Consider the following 17932-nt stretch of genomic DNA (forward strand, 5'->3'; position numbering starts at 1 on the left):
TTCTTAATCTTGACTCTCACCTTCATGAGATTGGAAATCACCTAGGAGATACATCTTTGGGTGTATCTTTGAGGGTCCTTCTATAGAGGCTTAACAGAGGAAGAACCACCCTTTCTAAATGGAGTTGGAACCATTTCCTAGGCTGAGTTCTGAGACTGAATGATGAAGAAAATCTGAAAAATTGAGCTAAGCACTATCATTCATCTCACTCTGCATCCTGACTATGGATACAATGTGGCCAGTCATCTCCGATGCCAGCCTGGGTGATTCTCCACTACAGTGAACCACACCCTGAAACTGTGAGCCTAAATCAACCCTGATTTCCTTCCTTTGCTTGCTTTTGTCACAGCAATAGAAAACGTAGCTACTATAGACAATGAGATGGTTACTCTGGACATGTATCGGTCTAGGGATATTCTGCAGTTTATTTCTAAATAATGAGAAGAAGAAATTGTGACAAAGAATTTTAAACAGAAGGTAGCGTAAAAGTAACATACTCATTAAATAAACAACAGTCCTAGCTATTGCTTACTTTTTTCACGATGTGTACCTGAAATTCTTCTGAGGTCTCTAGGTTAATAAGTTATTTAATTTTTACATGCACACCAAGGCAGACACTGTCGTGGATCCCTTCTAAATATGAGTGTTAGAAATATAGTTTCAGGCTTATATGTAATAAAATAAAAGTAACCGACACATTAGTTGTCCATGCACAGCCTGAGTCAGGTGCTATATCAAGATACGCCTCACAATAAAATAGCACACTGAAATAATTCTATGAAACCCAGTAGCTATTGTGATTGTCACCCTCACAATGCAGAGAAATAAACAAAAGCGTAATCATGATAAATGTCGTGGATAATATGTAGCCTGTCAGCATCAGGCTGCCGTTAAAGGCTTTGTTCTGCTTCTCCGAGATACTGGACTGCTGCTCGCATTCCTGTCCTAGGACCCAGAGACTGTACTGCCACTGTGCTCCGCCGTTTGACAGACAAATGTTTTTGCTTGAGTTATTGAAGTTTGAGTTTGCAAGACACTTCTTAAAATGGCCGTTTCGTAAAAACTCTCTTTGCATTTATCTGAAAGAGCTTCTCTAAAACGTTAACCATTTTCTTGCAAGCTTCTAACAAGATTAATCTTAACCGAGGCTGTCTGCCCCGGAAGTGATGTATTCTGCCTTTAGGCGATGTTATTAGAAATGATGGATGCATCTAAAATCCTCTGAGTGTTAGCTGTTGATCTGAACTCACAAGACAGAAGTTTATTTTATTTCCCTCGCTGGGTTGCTGTAAGTACAAAAGGGAATAAACATTCAGGGCCTTGAATCATTCTCTACCTAACATGGCTCTAAGTTTCCCGGCAGTCATAGGCTCTCTCTGTTTGTGCGCATTAACTTACACATCTCTCTCTCTTCAAACATGAAGCATGATGCATGTTTCAGACGCATGCTGAGCATTCTAAAATACAGTTGAACTAAACCTCTCCATCTAAGTCCTGGAAATGGTACAGGATGTGGGTGTGGTGAGTGTCCTGGATTGACGGGCATTAGAGTCACCTAGGAGACACAACTGCCGATATCTGTGAGGGAACTTCCAAACGGATTTGACTGAGAAAGGAAGACTTACTCTGATGTAGGTGTCACCTTACAGTCTTGAGTGAGTTGGCTAGTTTTGACACAGGATTCCAGGGGACCAGGATGAATGAAAATACAAAAGAGACTGTGCAGAGCACCTGCATTCATCCGTAAGTGCAGGATGCCTGCCCAGCCGTTCTGAGTAACACTCAAACCGCGAGCCAAGACAAACCCTTGTTGCCTGTACTTGCTTTGGTTAGCTGTTTTGTTACAACCAGGAGAAAACTATCAAAAGTGGCTAAAATGATAGATGTGGGCTGGAGAGATGGCTCAGCAGTTAAGAGTGCATACTGCTCTTCCAGAGGACTCCAGTACTGTTCCCGGCACCCAAGTCAGGCAGCTAACAACTGCCTGTGACTCTGCCAGGGGCTCTGATGCCTCCTTGTGCCTTGCATGGGGATCTGCATGCACACATACACATATTTATCTCTGCATGCACAGGGAATCTATTTGCAAAAATTAAACCATTAAAAACAACTCTTTTAATAGATGCTAAAATCTGCCATCGATCTTTTTTCTTTCCAGAAACATTGATTTGGACATATTTCCCCAATCCTATGTCTCAGTTTTCTTATTGATCAAACATGAGTAATGCATGCACCTTCTTTGTTGAGCTACTAGAGAATTAAACACAATCTCAGAGTTAGATACAGAGATAACTGTCTGCTGTGTAAGCCTAAAATCAGAAAACATATTTAATATTAGTTAAAAATGGAAGGTTTGCGATGTACAGACATTGACATGGTAGAGAAGAGGTTTAGTCTACATTCTCAAGGGACTTCCACTTAAACTTCAATTTCATATTTCTTGTGAATTGACCTATGGTTTCATTTGACTCTGGAAAGTCATAAATCATGTCACACCACAGGTGCATAATTAGATATCAAGGGAAAACCCGTGAACTGCTTCTGGGAAATGGAATCTTTTTCTATTCTGTTCCACCGCCAATTTAGGTTATGCAGTCACATCTTTTGGACTCACGATTGGGTTTTCTAGAGAACTGCTCTCGGTCCCCATGTATTACGTGCATATGAGAAGCCCTCCATCAGCATCATCAACAAGGTCATTGATCAAACACCACCCAGTGGATCCACAGGAGACAGAGCCTACCGCTCCAGTTAAGGCACTCCATCTGGGAAGTCATTGGCTCAGTCAGAAATCCACCTACCCACACTCACTTGCAATATTTCTTAATTTTGTTAATAAGATCCCATGGGAGATATTTGAGGGAGGCACATCTAGATCCAACTGTCTATTATCAATTTATAGCAATATCTCCCTGGTAATCCCAAGTCAAAAATTTTTTTTGAAATAAAGACAAAATAAGCTTACTTGAGAGCAGTTTTTCTTGCATAACCCACATGACTCTGGTAATAACTGCCTTCTCTGAGGGCTCTCAGAGACCTGCTGAAGACTCACTTATGCGGTCTAAGTAGGTGTTAATGGTAATTTGCCTTCTGTACTTTGAAATCTTTCTCGCTTCATTTTGAAAGGGGAGACTTCGTTTTGTTTTTATTTCTGTGGCCAACCCTTTCTCCATATCAACTACTGAGGCAGAGAACAGCTTAGGAGTTTCCCTCACAAATTCAGGGTCTTGAGCCTTGATTTCTCAAGGTCCCCACACCTGAAGCTTTTGCCGACACCCCTTGACACCATCTCATTGAGTTCGCTTCCAATCATACTTCCTGAAATCTCTCTGGCTCTGTTCAGTCAAAACCTCCCACTTGTTTGGTTGGTCTTGGTTTGTTTGTTGAAACTTGGCACTTGTGCCTCTTCTGTTCTTTCAGAATCTACTGTTCCAGATTGTTCTCTTAGGTCTGTGATATTTGGGAATTTCGTTCAACACAGACCCTTCTTTTGTACATCCAATCAAACTTTCCTATGATTATATACTGAATATCTATCATTTCCCGGTTCTAAGGGTTGAGGATACAATAGTGAAGGAGGAACACACACACACACACACACACACACACACACACACACGCACACACACATTCTTTGCCATGTAGTCTACACTTTGATGCAAGTCTTTGTTTAGTGAAATTATCACTGCTTTCCCTGCACCCCCTTTAAGGGCCTTTTGTTTTGTTTTGTTTTACTGTTGAGCTTTGGGTAGATGACCATCAGCTTGTCCTTTGGGTTGTCTCTTTGTCAGGTTTTTTAAAAATTATATATATGTATAAATGGTCCCCTGTGTTAATACATGGGCTGGTGCTAGAGGTCAAAAGAGGCTGCCAGATCCCTGTAGACTGCAATTATAGATGATTGCAAGCTGCTCCTTAGGTGTTACAAACCAAATCCAGGTCCTCTGCAAAAGCAGTGAGTGATCTTAACCACGAAGCCACCCCTCCAGCCTTTTGGATGGTCTTTTCAATAGAGTCCTGGAGCCTTGGTGCTATCATTAGCTTTTCAAAGAGATCATGATTGAAACTCAGAATCTGGGCTGAGTGTGATGACACACTCCTGTAATCTCAGCACGCAGGGAGGCAGATCTCTCTGAGTTTGAGGCCAGCCTATTCTACAAAGTGAGTCCAGGACAGCCAAGGCTACACAGAGAAACCCTGCCTCAAAAAACCAAACACCAAACAAATAAAATAAATAAATAAGTTGGACATCCGAATATTTATGTCTCTATTTAACTGTTTCTCATGGCATTTCTCTTCTGTAATATTTCTAGGGTGTTAACAAATTAGAGAAAAATATGAGATCAATAGGCACTATTCTTATTTATGCTTATTATAATTTACTATTATTTGTTTTTAAAGAAGAAAAATCAAATGTATACCAGGCTGACCTCTAACTTGCTATGTATCCAAGGACCAAATCTTTGTATGGTTCCATTACTGTTCATTGTTATTTTTCTTGAATTCACTATAACACAGGATAATTTGCCAACTCACAAAAGCTTTATTTAGTCCATAAAAAGCTGTGATTCATCTGATCTTTCTTTTCTGCATGTGTTCATGTGTTTTATTGCTAATTTAAAATGGTATTGTCTTCTAGAAATAACCCTGCATTGGTCTCCGGCATTCTTATGGTATGGACGTGGAGTATGCTGCAATTTCCCCTTGACCTGGCAGGTAAATGTTTTCATATTTGTGTAAAGAAATAGAAAATTACAACTCTTAAACACAAATTGTACTGGGACAAAGGAGGCAGCTGAGCGGACTCATGTTTTGATATCCTAGTGTTAGCTGTACTCCAACTTTGAAAGAAGGTGGGTTGAGACTCACAAAAACCAGCTGTGGACCCACTTTGGTGTGCAGTGAACTTAAGAGACATGCATGTAGCCAGCCATGGTGGTATGTGCTTTTAATCCCAGCATCCTGATCAGGAAGGCCAGAGGAGCAGGAGTTCACACCCATCCTTGGCTACATGGCAAATTTGAGGTCAGCCTCCTAAATAAACAATAACAAATACTTGAGTGGTTAACTACTTTATATTCAACTCAGTTAATACTTCTATTACCTATTATCTGTAATCCCGCCAAAATCAGTCGAGATATATGTGCCTCGATTTTTCATCTATGAAATGGGATGACACTCATAGCAGTTTAACTGATGACTCAATGACTTGGTGAGTTGCTAATGTGTAGTCTCCATATCATCTGCCCCTCACATTGTGAGAGCCCAGGTATGAGGTAAGAGGAGCACTTTCAAGCCCCAGTGTGGAAAATTAAGATTTTTTTCCTTAATGGAAGCTCTGGTTCTAGCTTTAATGAATACCTCTATTTTAAAGGGTTGGCAAGAATAAAACTGTTTGGCTGGCATGCCATCCTAGAAATTTCCTACAGCTGTGATGATGCCTTACGGTATAGTACAGTCCCCACAAGACACACACAGCTGGATGGATTCATATTAAGTAAAACCAAGGGAGCAACCCTTCAGAGGCACTAGACATAGTTCACCTGCTCCTTTGCTGCATGTGTCGCCCATGTTGGACAGCAGAGAAATAAAACAGCTTTACCACCACAGAGAGTTTCATTGAACGGTGTCAGCTTGGGATCACATCATAATGTTTTGGCTTGTTGGAAATGTAACTTGGGCATTCTTCTCCTTGGTTCTGTAGTTTGGAGATGCCCCAGACCTCAGTCATTCTTTTTCTTAATCTACTTTATCCTTTGTGGCAATCTTCCTGCTGGCTTCAGGATGAGAATAAGTTGGGATAAGTAAATTTGGGCCTCCACTGAGAACATTTTGGGTCGTAAGCACACGCTTTCTTGGATAAAATTGTTTCCTGGATAGGTGGAAAGAGTTTCCTGGCTTTTTTCAAATTAGGAAAACACCACCACCACCACCACCAACAACAACAACAAAAACCAAATTAACAACAACAACAAACACAAGTTGGGCATGGCAGTGCAGTCTTTAATCCCAGAACCCTGAAGAGAGAAACAAGCAAATCTCTGAGTTTGAGGCCAGCCTGGTTTACTTTCTAAGTTCCAGGCCAGCCATAGCTACACATTGAGATCCTTATCTTTTTTTAAGAAAAGGAAAATACTGATCCAATTACAAATTAATAATCGCAAACACCATAGGTGTTTTGCTGAAGTGTGCCTTAGGATGAACATGGTAATTTTACCCAGCTAGAAGCCAGCCAGCCTGTTGTCCCGAAAGATTCCTAAGCTCCAACCTTTATATACTGCGTAATATTACTGTTAGTGGGTCTTCCAGGAGGGGTTTTCTGAGCCTGGCTTCTTAAGAAAGGCACTTACTGACCTTATATTTGTCTTTCCTTTCCTGTTCTCTCGCCCTCTCCTATCATGTGGTTTACAGACTTGCTAAGAAAGTTTGTATTTAAGGAAGAAGTTTTGTTGACATTTAGAGGTGATAATGCTGTGCAGCTGTTTGAAAAACAAAGACCAAGTGTCACTTCTGACTGAACCGCTATTGTATTCTCCAACACGCGGCGCATTAAGTTCGCCCATATCAAAGGCGCTTCATGATATTTGCACGCTCTTGCTGGATTGAGACGTTCTTTGTTGGGAAACTCCAAATGGAAGGCTTTATTATTACAAAAAGGATTAGTTTCTTCCCTTGACCCTGAATTAAATTTACATCTTAGAAATTAAAACAAACGTTTCATCTGTTGATTGAGTCTCCTTTTGTTCAATTGGGGAAAATATGCAATTATACTCAGTCTTTCTTCTAAACTAGGAAACAAAAGCAGGAGGGATTAGGACAGAATAAAATAATGGCTTTTATTTGGGCTCCCACACATACACACACCATGACCAACATTAGAAAAATATGTTTAACGTGAGTTGCTGTTGAATTTGTGTTCTAAGCTCTTGAGTTCTCGCAGCAGAATTCACCCGAGTGGTTGAGTAAAGCAGTAAGTAGGAACAATCTAGAAAAAGCATCTGGGATGGTCTGTGCTGGGAACTCTGTCATTCATACACTGTGCTTACCAGTCAGGAAAGTCACCTATCCTTCCCACAGAGGACCAGGCTCCCTGACTTGAGGTGTTGCCTATAGCTCTTTGTAGCAAATCTCCAAACACAGAGACAGAAGTTTCCTTTACACCTGGCTCTCTTTAGTCTGTTCAATTAGCCGTCCCCTACAGGGAGGCTAGAGGATGGAACCACGTGGCCAAATCAGGAGGACTTAGATGGAGAAGTCTCCCCAATCGATCCTCCCAGTTAAACCGAACAGTCATTCTCCATCCTCCACAACCAGACCAACAGTAGTGACTTGTCACATGTCCCTTTCCAGTTGCGTTTCACAATGCTGACTGCTGTTTCTTTTCTTTTTCTCCCCCCAGTCCAGTTGAAACTGGTATGCCCCTCCTCAGTGAAAGCCAGGGGCTTCCTTAGGTTGTTCCTGAGCCAGTACAGCGCGGATTTATGGGCCATTGGCCTCAGCTTCTTCATCCAAGATGGTCCCTTCCTTGTCGTGCGCCTGGTCCTGATGATCTACTTCAAAGTCATCAACCACATGCTGGTGTTCTTTGCTGTGAAGAATTCTCTGGTGATGGCCTTGCACTTCTACCGGCTCGTGGCTTTGATCATGGCCACCCGTGCGTCCATGCAAGAGCAGCCAGGAAGCCCCAAAGCGCAGTACAGTGTCCCAGACCAACCTTCTGAAAGTGGGCCCAGTGACTTGGAGGTCACCTCCAGAGAGGCCCTGTCTCTGCAAACCTCACCTGTCACCTCTGAAGAGCCCTACCCTATACCTTAGTTACCTGTTCCCAGCATGCAATGGGGAGGCTCAATTCATTTTCTTCTTAAAGACTGGTTCTCTCATCTTACATGAAAAGATGTTCTAGTATCAAAGCTAAGGTATTTTTAATTTTTTTTTTCATCTGAATGGAAGGAACTTTGATGAATGGCTGTCGCTACAACCTCCTGCAATGGTAGGAGACCACACACTATTCTGAGAACTGCTCTGAGTGACAGGTTCTTATGGAACTGTTTAGAAAGCTGCAGACAGGGCTGTCATAGCACACCCTCCAAAATTTAGGCCTATTTACCACCCTCACCCCTGGCACTCCAGGATTACCTAGTAGTGTAGAGGCTTTTGACTGGCTGCACTGTCACACTTTCTCATCCGATGTTTTCTGCACCGTCCCTCTGACATTTAAAAAAATGTATATCCAGTGAATGCAGAACAAATGAGTGGGGGAAACATTTTCAAAATCAACTGGCCGTGGCCTGGAAGCTGGGAACTAGTGCTGCCCAGCATCCTCGATGCAGAAAGTAGCTGTGGAGGCCACACAGGCCTTTCCAGGAATCTTATTCTTCTAGATCAATGTGACAAAATGGTGCATATCGTCTTGAGAATCATGACAGCTCTGGGCTTGGCTAGTACAAAGTTCACAGCAAGCCATTTCGGTTCTACCAACTTGATAGCAAGTAGATATTATTGAGACACCTTCCAGTCACACTTTCCACCTTATTACAATTTACAGGATCATGACCATTGGTACTGGAATACCAAGTTAGTTGCCTTTTCAGCAGTGTCAAGGTGCATCATACTGACGAGGTTCCCGGGAGCTCTGGCATGTAGTGATGAAGGAATTTGAAGCCCTTACTCTTACCATGTTTTCTGGTGGCTGGCAATAGCCGATACAGAAGTAGTGACAGTAGTAGAGACAGCCATATCTCCTGGGAAATGCCTTCCCTGGCTCCACCTTGGTTTCAGGACAAGTTGGTGGTGCCAGCCTCATGCACAGGGCCTCCATCAATGTTGAGAGTCACCGCACGCTGCCCTGTTACCTCCTGGGAGTTGTGATGGCTTCTTTTCCCATGTATGAAATATCCTTTCCCTTACTTTACACATCTCTGTACATTCTGGGTAGAAATGATTCTAAGCCTTTGAAAGCGGCTCTTGCTTTTAAATACATGGTGAAAAAAAAACACTAGACTTGGCTATCTAGCAAATAGCTCTAAAACTATTAGTGTTGGAATTTAAGGCATTAATCAACACATGCCAGCATTCCCAGGCCATCAGAGATGTTTATTCAGAGAATTTCCTAAATTGGATGTGACCATCAGACAATTAGCGGGACTTTTATTTTATTTTGTTTTAATCTATACATTGCTGGTATGGGATGGTATTTATCCACCATGTTTGATAACAAGTTTATAAGGAAATCCTGTATAAACTAGGAAGCCACAACTCTTTTCTAGTACCTTCTACTCATTTTATTCTATGTGCCTTTGGTTTTTACAATATCATGCTTGTAAAACAGACAGGAAGTGAATGGAGTGCATTTATAGTTTTCATAATAATTGTATGCAAGTTAAGGTCAAGATTTACTATTTATCTAAAGTATAGAATATGAGCATTTTTAATAGTGTGTTATTTAAAAGTCTTCTCAATGGGACTTTGGGGAGACGTCTCATGATTAAGAACACGTAGATCTTGGAGAGGTCTTGAGTTCAACTGAACACCCATTCGCCAGGGCTTAACAACCACTCATAGCTCCAGCCTCTGTGGGTACCAACTACACTCATGCATGCATGCACACACACACACACACACACACACACACACACACACACACACACACACATACCGAGAGAGACAGAGAGAGAGTTAAAGAGCGAGAGAGAGTTAAAAATATTTTAAAATAAAATACTCTGTAATGGGAAACAAAAAAAGAAAGAAAGAAAAAAGAAAAACGATAATACTTGCTATTTGCCGAACTGCCTCAGCCTTCTCTTGTGGTGCCAGCTGCCTTGTGTTGAACACCTTTTCCCATGACACGTATGTGCCACTCCTTACTGCCTGTTTGCTCACAGCATATTTTTTTGTGTGAATTCTTCCCCAGAAAAACAAACACTGAGCCTCTAAAAATAGAACATAGGGTAGTATGACTGCTGCAAGGATATTTTTAAGTGCTTTCAAATCTGAGGCTTGGCTTGGTTTCGTGAAAGACTTTCTAGTGTTTAAATAAAGTATTTTGTAATTAGCTCTCCTCCTCGGGCCTGTCCAAGATCTGGCTTAACTTAGAATGCCAGGAAGTCAGAGAGCACCCAGGACCAGTTCAGTAATTAATGGATGGTCAAAAATAGACACACAAGTCTTCAAGGCTTTTCCAGGAAAATCTGCTAAAGACAGCGTTTAACCTAGCTGCCAGTGTTTCCATTTCCTTATGCTGGCTGCTTTGATCATGGGAAAAATGTCTGTTTGCTTAGTCTAGGTTTTTATCTCTGGTGAAAAACTAAAAATGTACTCAGTTGCCTGTTTGTAATTATTACTACTATTTTACCCTTCAGAACTGTGCTTTTATTGTAGACTGTTACACCCTGTAGTGTTTTTAGATAGCCAAGCGTTTGTCTGAACTGAACAGTGTATCAATCATCTCCAAAACGTTGGCATCTTTAGACTCTTTTACATTTTATTTGTAGTGAGATAACTACCACCACTGTTGGGTGCAGACTCCACCCTCTGGCCCCAGCCACAGTGCCTGCCAAGCTCCGGCCCCTCCCCAGGCCCCAGGAGGGGCTTCACTTACAGTTGCTGGAGCTGTTGCTGTTTGATTAAAGCTCAGTCAAATATCCTTCCTGCAAGCATGTTCTTGCACTGGTGAGAAAGCCCTGTGTCCGTGTTTGCAGGATGCTGTGTGGCCACACCTCAGGGTCCTCTTAGGCCTTTCTGTATCGAGTGCGTCGTAAATGCGAAAACACTGTGCTTAAGATGAACATATTGCTCCATCTTTGATTGCTCTGCAAGGTTATACTGCTGTTGTAAATAGCAGTGCTCGAGTGTGGGGCCTGCAACTGGTCACTGACATTGCACGCCTCCAAGGTGAGATCTGAGACAATTCCGTCACTGACTCTGTTGTCCCACCACAAGACATTGAAGCCATGAAGCCAGCCGGGTCCAGGTGAGGATGGCATTCACTGTGACCAGCACACCTTTTTCTGTTGAGCAGGAGCCTTTCAGAGGAGGAGAGCCTCGGAGGAGGTGTGAATCCTCTTAGCCAGATTCTCCAGTGAAAAGAGAGAACTGTTGAGACTCGGCCTGTCAAGCTCCATTCCACTCCAAGGCTTGCTGAAAGGGAATGCACAGACTCACAGATCAAACAGCCTTGGATTACAAGATGAAAAGCCACTGTTCGTTCTTTTCCTGTTTTCTAATCCTAGGCTTTGCTTTTCACTTAGGGGGACTTTTGATCTGTTCTCAGACATATCTGATGAGAGTTGGACGAGGCAGCTGGAGGCTCCCTAGAACTCTCAGGATGATGATGAGAGCCTGTAAACAGTGATTGAAGAATGAGCCATTGTGGCCTTCTCCTGTATCAGTTTTATCTTTGAGGTCTTTTTTACTGGAATAACACGTGAGTGCGTTTTCTGTGAATATTTCTAGATTGGGCTGTGACTGGCCTTTCGGTTTTATTATGGACATTAAATACTTGTGTAAAGCTTTTTCCCAGTGCCTGTTTTTTTTTTTTTTTTTTTTTTTGGCTTACTTTTTGTGTTTCTCTTCTCTACTGTAATTCATTTCCTTCATGGTTTTTAAGCTCTGGCTTAATAAGTAAAACTGATCTATTTAGAACACGATTCAAGTGGCATTTCCAACCAGCGAGCAAAGAATGACCAATTTTATAAATGATGTTGGAAAATGTTGCTATCCATCTGGAAAACATAAAGCGGGATTTTTATCTCATGAAATCTATAGAAATAAATTCCAGATGGATTAAATCTCATTGTAAAATGAAAACTATAAATATCGGATGGAAACACGGAATGTGTCTTGAGCGTGTGGGGGATGGGCAGCATTCTATGAAGGAAGTCCTGAAACCCAGAAGCAATTGACTGGCAGCCTTTTCTATATGGATACTTTACATTTAGAAGTGGCTAAAGGTGTCATGATCATACCAGTTGGAGAAAAAAATAAAAAGCTATAGTAGCCAAGAAAGAGGAGAAGAGTAGACATTGGGATGGAAGAGCCAAAAGTGTCTTTATTCATAAAAGGTTGAACATCTAAAAATAACTAAAACCTATGTAACAATTTTGTTTAATTATTAATTTATTCTTGTTACATCTCAATGGTTATCCCATCCCTTGTATCCTCCCATTCTTCCCTCCCTCCCATTTTCCCCTTATTCCCCTCCCCTATGACTGTTCCTGAGGGGGATTTCCTCCCCCTGTATATGCTCATAGGGCATCAAGTCTCTTCTTGGTATATGTAACAATTTAATAGCTACCTTGATAGCATATATGAGCATTCAACATGCAAGCAATTTTTGAACAGATTTTCTTTCTGATATGAATTAAGGTCTCAAAATGTATAAGTTTAAACTTCAAAATTGAGAGGAAATTTTCAAGTAATGCTGAGCACCATAGAGAACAAGTTACCAAGTACACACACACACACACACACACACACACACACATATTCTTCTGGGTGGTATTAAGTGACAATGATAATTTAGAAGTACCAAGATCTCCTAAATTCTTCTACGGATTAACATCTTCTCCATCATGCTATTAATAAGATCCTCTTTCGCATGTGTGTGCTATGCATGGGTGCATGTGTTCTAATGTGTGAGCATGTGAGCATGTGTGAAAGCCTTTGCAGGTGTCAGATGCCTTCCTCAGTCACTTTCCACATTTTGTTGACTAAGGCAAGGAGGATCTCTTCAGGAACCCGCCACTCACTAAGTCAGTCAAGTCAGCCAGTTTGTCTGTCTCTGCCTCTCTGCACTGCGATTACCTGTGACTTACCAAGCAGGAAGGTGTGTACATGAACCCTGGGGACTCAGACTCCGTTCTCTGTGCTTTAGGGCACGTGCCTTACCCACTGGACAATGTCTCATCCCAAGTCTTTAATTTCTACTGACCAACATTGATGTTAACAACAGGTTTTACGTTCTAGTGACTAAAGTATTTTATAATGGAATAAGCACAAAGGGATAGCTGGAGTATGTTTTAAAAAGACAAATGGGAGAGTGCTGCTTTCAGTATACTAAACTACATTACACAGTTACAGTAGACAAGAGAAGCTGGTTCTGTCATATGAATAGGCAAGCCAAAAATTTGAATGGTATAAAGTCAATAAATATGCTGAACTATGCAAGGGACTCGGCTACATGATAAATCACAGGCTAGGAGTAGATTATTATGAATAGTGTAGGTTTTGTAAAATATTAAATTGGATCTTTACTTCAATCCATATGTTGAAAACACTTCCAGATGGGTAAAGTGATTAAAGATTTAAAATTTAAGAGAGAGAGAGAGAGAGAGAGAGAGAGAGAGAGAGAGAGAGAGAGGATGTTGCTTTTGTACTTGAAGTGGCAAGAATGGATTTTTGATAAGACATAAACCAAGGATGCAGAGGGGATTCATACAGCGTGGAAAATTTCACATCAAGAGGACATCATAAGCAAACAACAAACTAAGTCAATAGAATAATAAAACAATAAGCCAGATGGATGGGCTTGCAACAAGTATACCTAAGTGTGGGTTTTCCTAAGTAACAAACAGATTCTGTAAATAAGAAAAAAGTAAAATGCCATTACATAAGCAAATGACTTATGATTTAATGCAGAATGAAGAAAGTAATGAAGTAAACCACAACAAAATAACATTTGTCAAATGAAACCTAAACTATGAGTTATCACTTTTCACATGTTGTATAGGGGGAAAAACACATTTTTTTGAAATTGCTTCAGTAGAAGGAAGCTAGAAGCAGGTGGTAGTGAGGTCCATGGGTAGTGAGTGTGCCCACTGGTACAGTTTGACAATAAAATTCAGAGATGGAAATTAACATTTGTGATCAGACCTAGCAACTCAACATCTAAAAAACCATCCGATGAGTGTATGTATGCAAAATGTGAGAGTAGACAGGCCCTGGGACACAAAATAAACAATGGGAATGTGATGCCCCATCAATTTCAGAAAGATTGTTTGATTTTTTTAAAAAATATGAACTGAGTGAACAGTCACCTCGAGCAGCAGATCCCAACCTATGGTTGTGGCCCCTTTGGGGGTGGAACCAACCCGTTCACAGAGATTATCTAAAACCATCGGAAATATCACACGTTTAAATTACTGCTCATAGCAGTAGCAGAATTACAGTTCTGAAGTAGCAATTGAAATAATTTTATGGTTGAGGGTCACCACAACACAAGGATTTGTATTAAACGGTCTCAGTATTAGGAAGGTTGAGAACCACTGGCTTAGAGAATTTGTTAAAAATTAAAGATGAGTGAAATCTAGTGTGTTGCTCTTTTTGTGCTACCAACACCTTCATGAGTGCCTATTAAACATGAAAATGCTGTTTTTTAAAAAAATATATATTATGTGTATTTCTGACTCTGCTTTTATCCTCTTTGGTAAAATGCATTTGTCTTCATTAAGTGTATGATATTGTTCCCTGTGTGCATGCATGTATGAGGAAGATGTGCACGCAGTGCCTATGGAGGCCATAAGAGGGTGTCAGATCCCGTGGAACCGGAGTTCCAATGGGCACTAAGAACCAAACCTCTACAAGAGCAGCAAGGGCTCTTAATAGATGAGCCATTTATACAGCCCAGTTTTTAATTTCTTTTAATAGCATGGGTTTTACAAATTGACTGGTTACCTTCAATATATAAAAAGAGAGTCAGCAATAAAAAGAAATCTTGTTGCCTTACGCACTTTATACATGGATCTGTCCCCTTGTACAAAAACTTTGATATCATTTTATGAATCAAGCTATTCATTTCTTTTTTTTTTTTTTAACCCAAAAAAATAAAGATCTTAGCATTGTAACCAAGAAAAATCCCATGAAGCACTTGATAAATCAAGGGCTTAGACCATGTCAAATTCTGTTTGCCTCATAAAGAATTGAACACATGGGAAAGAAAATCACGAGTACATCCATAATAGACCAGAAAATCAAACCGACTAAAGGATTCACTGGGCTCTGATTGATAAGCATCACAAAGGTTGAAATGTAACTGCCAATCTGACAAATCTTTACTCTGAGATTTATGGAGCCACCAAAACAAACCATACAGAGAGTTAGCTTTGAATAACATTGCCAAACTTATTTTTGAAGAGAGACTGGGGATTGAACAGAGCCTTGGGGAGGTGGGGAGTATGCTTCTGAGAGAATCCATGAGTTCATTTCCAAGCCCATTTTCACAGCCCATCTAATTTGAGCATGTAGCCATTTTAGATTTTTGTCAAATATTTACTAGATGTACAATGGGTTATGGTACATGATCTAATGGGTCATATGCAAATCTGATCAAATCACGAAGCAAAACAAACATTCCTAAGCCAACATATGTCAGATACCATATAGACTTTGCATCCAGTGAAGAATCTGGGCCAAGAAAATTTGGATCTATAAAGCAGATCTGTTTTCTCTGTGGAGAATAATGGCTCCTGCCAATAGTGTGGCTGGAAAATTCTGATGGCTGCGGTCCTGGTATCTTGGGCCTTGTTCCTTTCTTCTGGTAAAGACTGCTGCTGTCTATTATTTAAAGGTTCCCATGGGACCTGAGTGACAGCTAATAGCTGGGTCAAAAGCTGAAATTATGTCATCAGCTGTCTCCGTTTCAACTGGTTCAGACGACTGGTGGGTTTTACTGGTTTATCTAAGCCAAATATGTTTTATAGATGCTCTGTTTGTTCTCTCGCTGGTTGCTCTATATGTGTCACAAAGGCGACATGTATGCTTTATAAGGAGAACCCATGGCAGAATGAGATGTGTCCTTGACCCCTCTTCTTTATTCTTGCAGTTCCTTCCTAAACAGCACTGAGTTCTGCAAGGTGTTTTTGTTGCTGCTTTCTGCTTATGTTTCTCTTCCGTCTTTAGCAAACAGAGAGAATGAGCATAGATTACAATGGAAATTTATTAGATTTCTTTGCATAATACAAGCTTGAGGCTAGACAGTTCCACCACAGTCATCTGCATGCTAGAGAGAGAGAGAGAGAGAGAGAGAGAGAGAGAGAGACAGAGAGAGAGAGAGAGAGAGAGAGAGAGACAGAGAGAGAGAGAGACAGAGAGAGACAGAGAGAGAGAGAGAGAGAGAGAGAGAGAGAGAGAGAGAGAGAGAGAGAGAGAGAGAGAGAGAGAGAGCCTGAGAACCGACAGTTGCTCAGGACATGAGGCTGGGTGTCTTAGCAGCAGCAAGGTGTTGCTAAAAGCCTGGGAACTTCCTGGAGGATAGTATCTGGTCTTCAGTCTATGTAGGAAGGATAAAGAAGAGGGGTTCCAGTGTTGATGAAGGTAACAACACTACCAGCAGCACAGCAGATGCATGTACCAGCAAAGACTGCTGGCAAGCAGGCAAAAGCAGCCCTGCCTTTTGCTCAGACATATTTATATCTGAGCTGCTAGTCACCTGAAGGTGCTGCCTACTCTAGGAGAAGTATTGCCTGTGCTCTCAGCCTTTCAGGAAATAGCTTCCAGAGGGATCCTGCTTAGCTGAGTCTAGATCCAATCCCACATCTCTGAATAATTTGGCTTAATTTAGCATTTCAGCCTTTCTTCACCTCCAAAATTGCTATCCTTCTCCAATTGGCCTTTGGTCAACCTGCTTTCAATCTCCAGACTAATTTTCTAAACTGCATTTATAGCCATGGATTCATGTATCTCTTCTATTTAAGACATTTTATAAAAGCCTATTATCAATAAGACTTAAACCCTAGGACTCAAGGCTCCAGCTCCATTCTCTACAAAGCAGCCATCATAATAAATTCCCTTGCATCTGTCATTATCTTCTACATCATGTGCTTGTAAGCTGAGTTTTTTGTTTGATTTTTGTATTGATTCTTTCCCCCAGCAAACCCCCTACGACTCCCACCTTACTAGTAAAGGCACATCTAGTCACCTTTTCCTCTCAAGAGCAGCCCAACTACCCAGAGGAAGAAATAAACTTGACAGCCTTTCCTCCATCCTGGGAGCAGAGACCCCAGTGTTGACTCTTAATTTCTAGAGTGTGCAATGGGTCAACAATGGCCATGGCGCTGTGACTGCTTATTTATCATGAACCACAGCTACAGTTACACGAGAATCAAAAAGCCCATGGCCTCAGAAAGTTTCCTTTTTTTTTTTTTTTTTTTTTTTTTGAGTCTGAATGAAATACACATTCCCTCCAGAGTTCACCAATCCCATAACTTCTATGTAGAGTGCCTTGGTATTGCCTTCCTGCTGATCCCTGATCCCTGCAAAGACTTTGATTCATTCTTCCAATGGTGTTTCTCACTCCAGGTTGACCAGTTGGTTCCACACCATCTTCCACAAAAGCTTCCAAAGGCTGAGCTCAAACACGGCACTTTCCTGCCTCCAGAGCTGAGTGGCTCTCCTCGTTTCCTGTGCTTTAGAGCATGCTGGACTTGTCTCCAGCTGCATTCTCATCATCTGCACTGTGACAGTGTAATTATGACTCTATCTCTGCTGTCAGCCTTGCAGCTGCCTTGAGGCCACAGGTTACATTTTATACTCCCTTATAATAACCACAGAATTCTTCTCCCAGAATTCACCAGGATTTTTTTTTTAACTTTCTGGTACTTCTTGGGACATCCCTGTCCCAGTCTCTCCCACTCTGAGCCAGCTGCTTCTCATTTGACTACAGTTTACATGCAAGATCCGTGGGGAGGGTATCATATTTCTTTTTCCCCAACAGTCTCTCTTACATTCATGTTATAAATTTATTCTCCTATAACTTAATATATATATAGATATATATACCACATAGAGGGAAATAGATGATAAATAGATAAATAGATGATAGAAAGAAAGATAGATAGACAGGCAGACAGATGATAAATAGATATGGATACATGATAGAAAGATAGATAGATAGATTGATTGATTGATAGATAGATAGATAGATAGATAGATAGATACA

The 17932-nt window shown here is 41.1% G+C and overlaps 1 protein-coding gene across 1 annotated transcript in view; it reads left to right on the forward strand.

The window, feature by feature from the left end:
• The window catches only part of Tmem26 (transmembrane protein 26), a 47969-nt gene extending 39898 nt beyond the window's left edge, over window positions 1-8071 (forward strand). The window contains exons 5-6 of the mRNA XM_051153192.1: window positions 4640-4716; window positions 7400-8071. Coding sequence (XP_051009149.1) covers window positions 4640-4716; window positions 7400-7815 — 493 coding nt within the window. The 3' untranslated portion in view covers window positions 7816-8071. The remainder of the gene's footprint in view (window positions 1-4639; window positions 4717-7399) is intronic.
• The last annotated feature ends 9861 nt before the right edge of the window (window positions 8072-17932 follow it).

Source organism: Acomys russatus, chromosome 11 (assembly GCF_903995435.1).
Source record: "Acomys russatus chromosome 11, mAcoRus1.1, whole genome shotgun sequence".
NCBI lineage: Eukaryota > Metazoa > Chordata > Mammalia > Rodentia > Muridae > Acomys > Acomys russatus.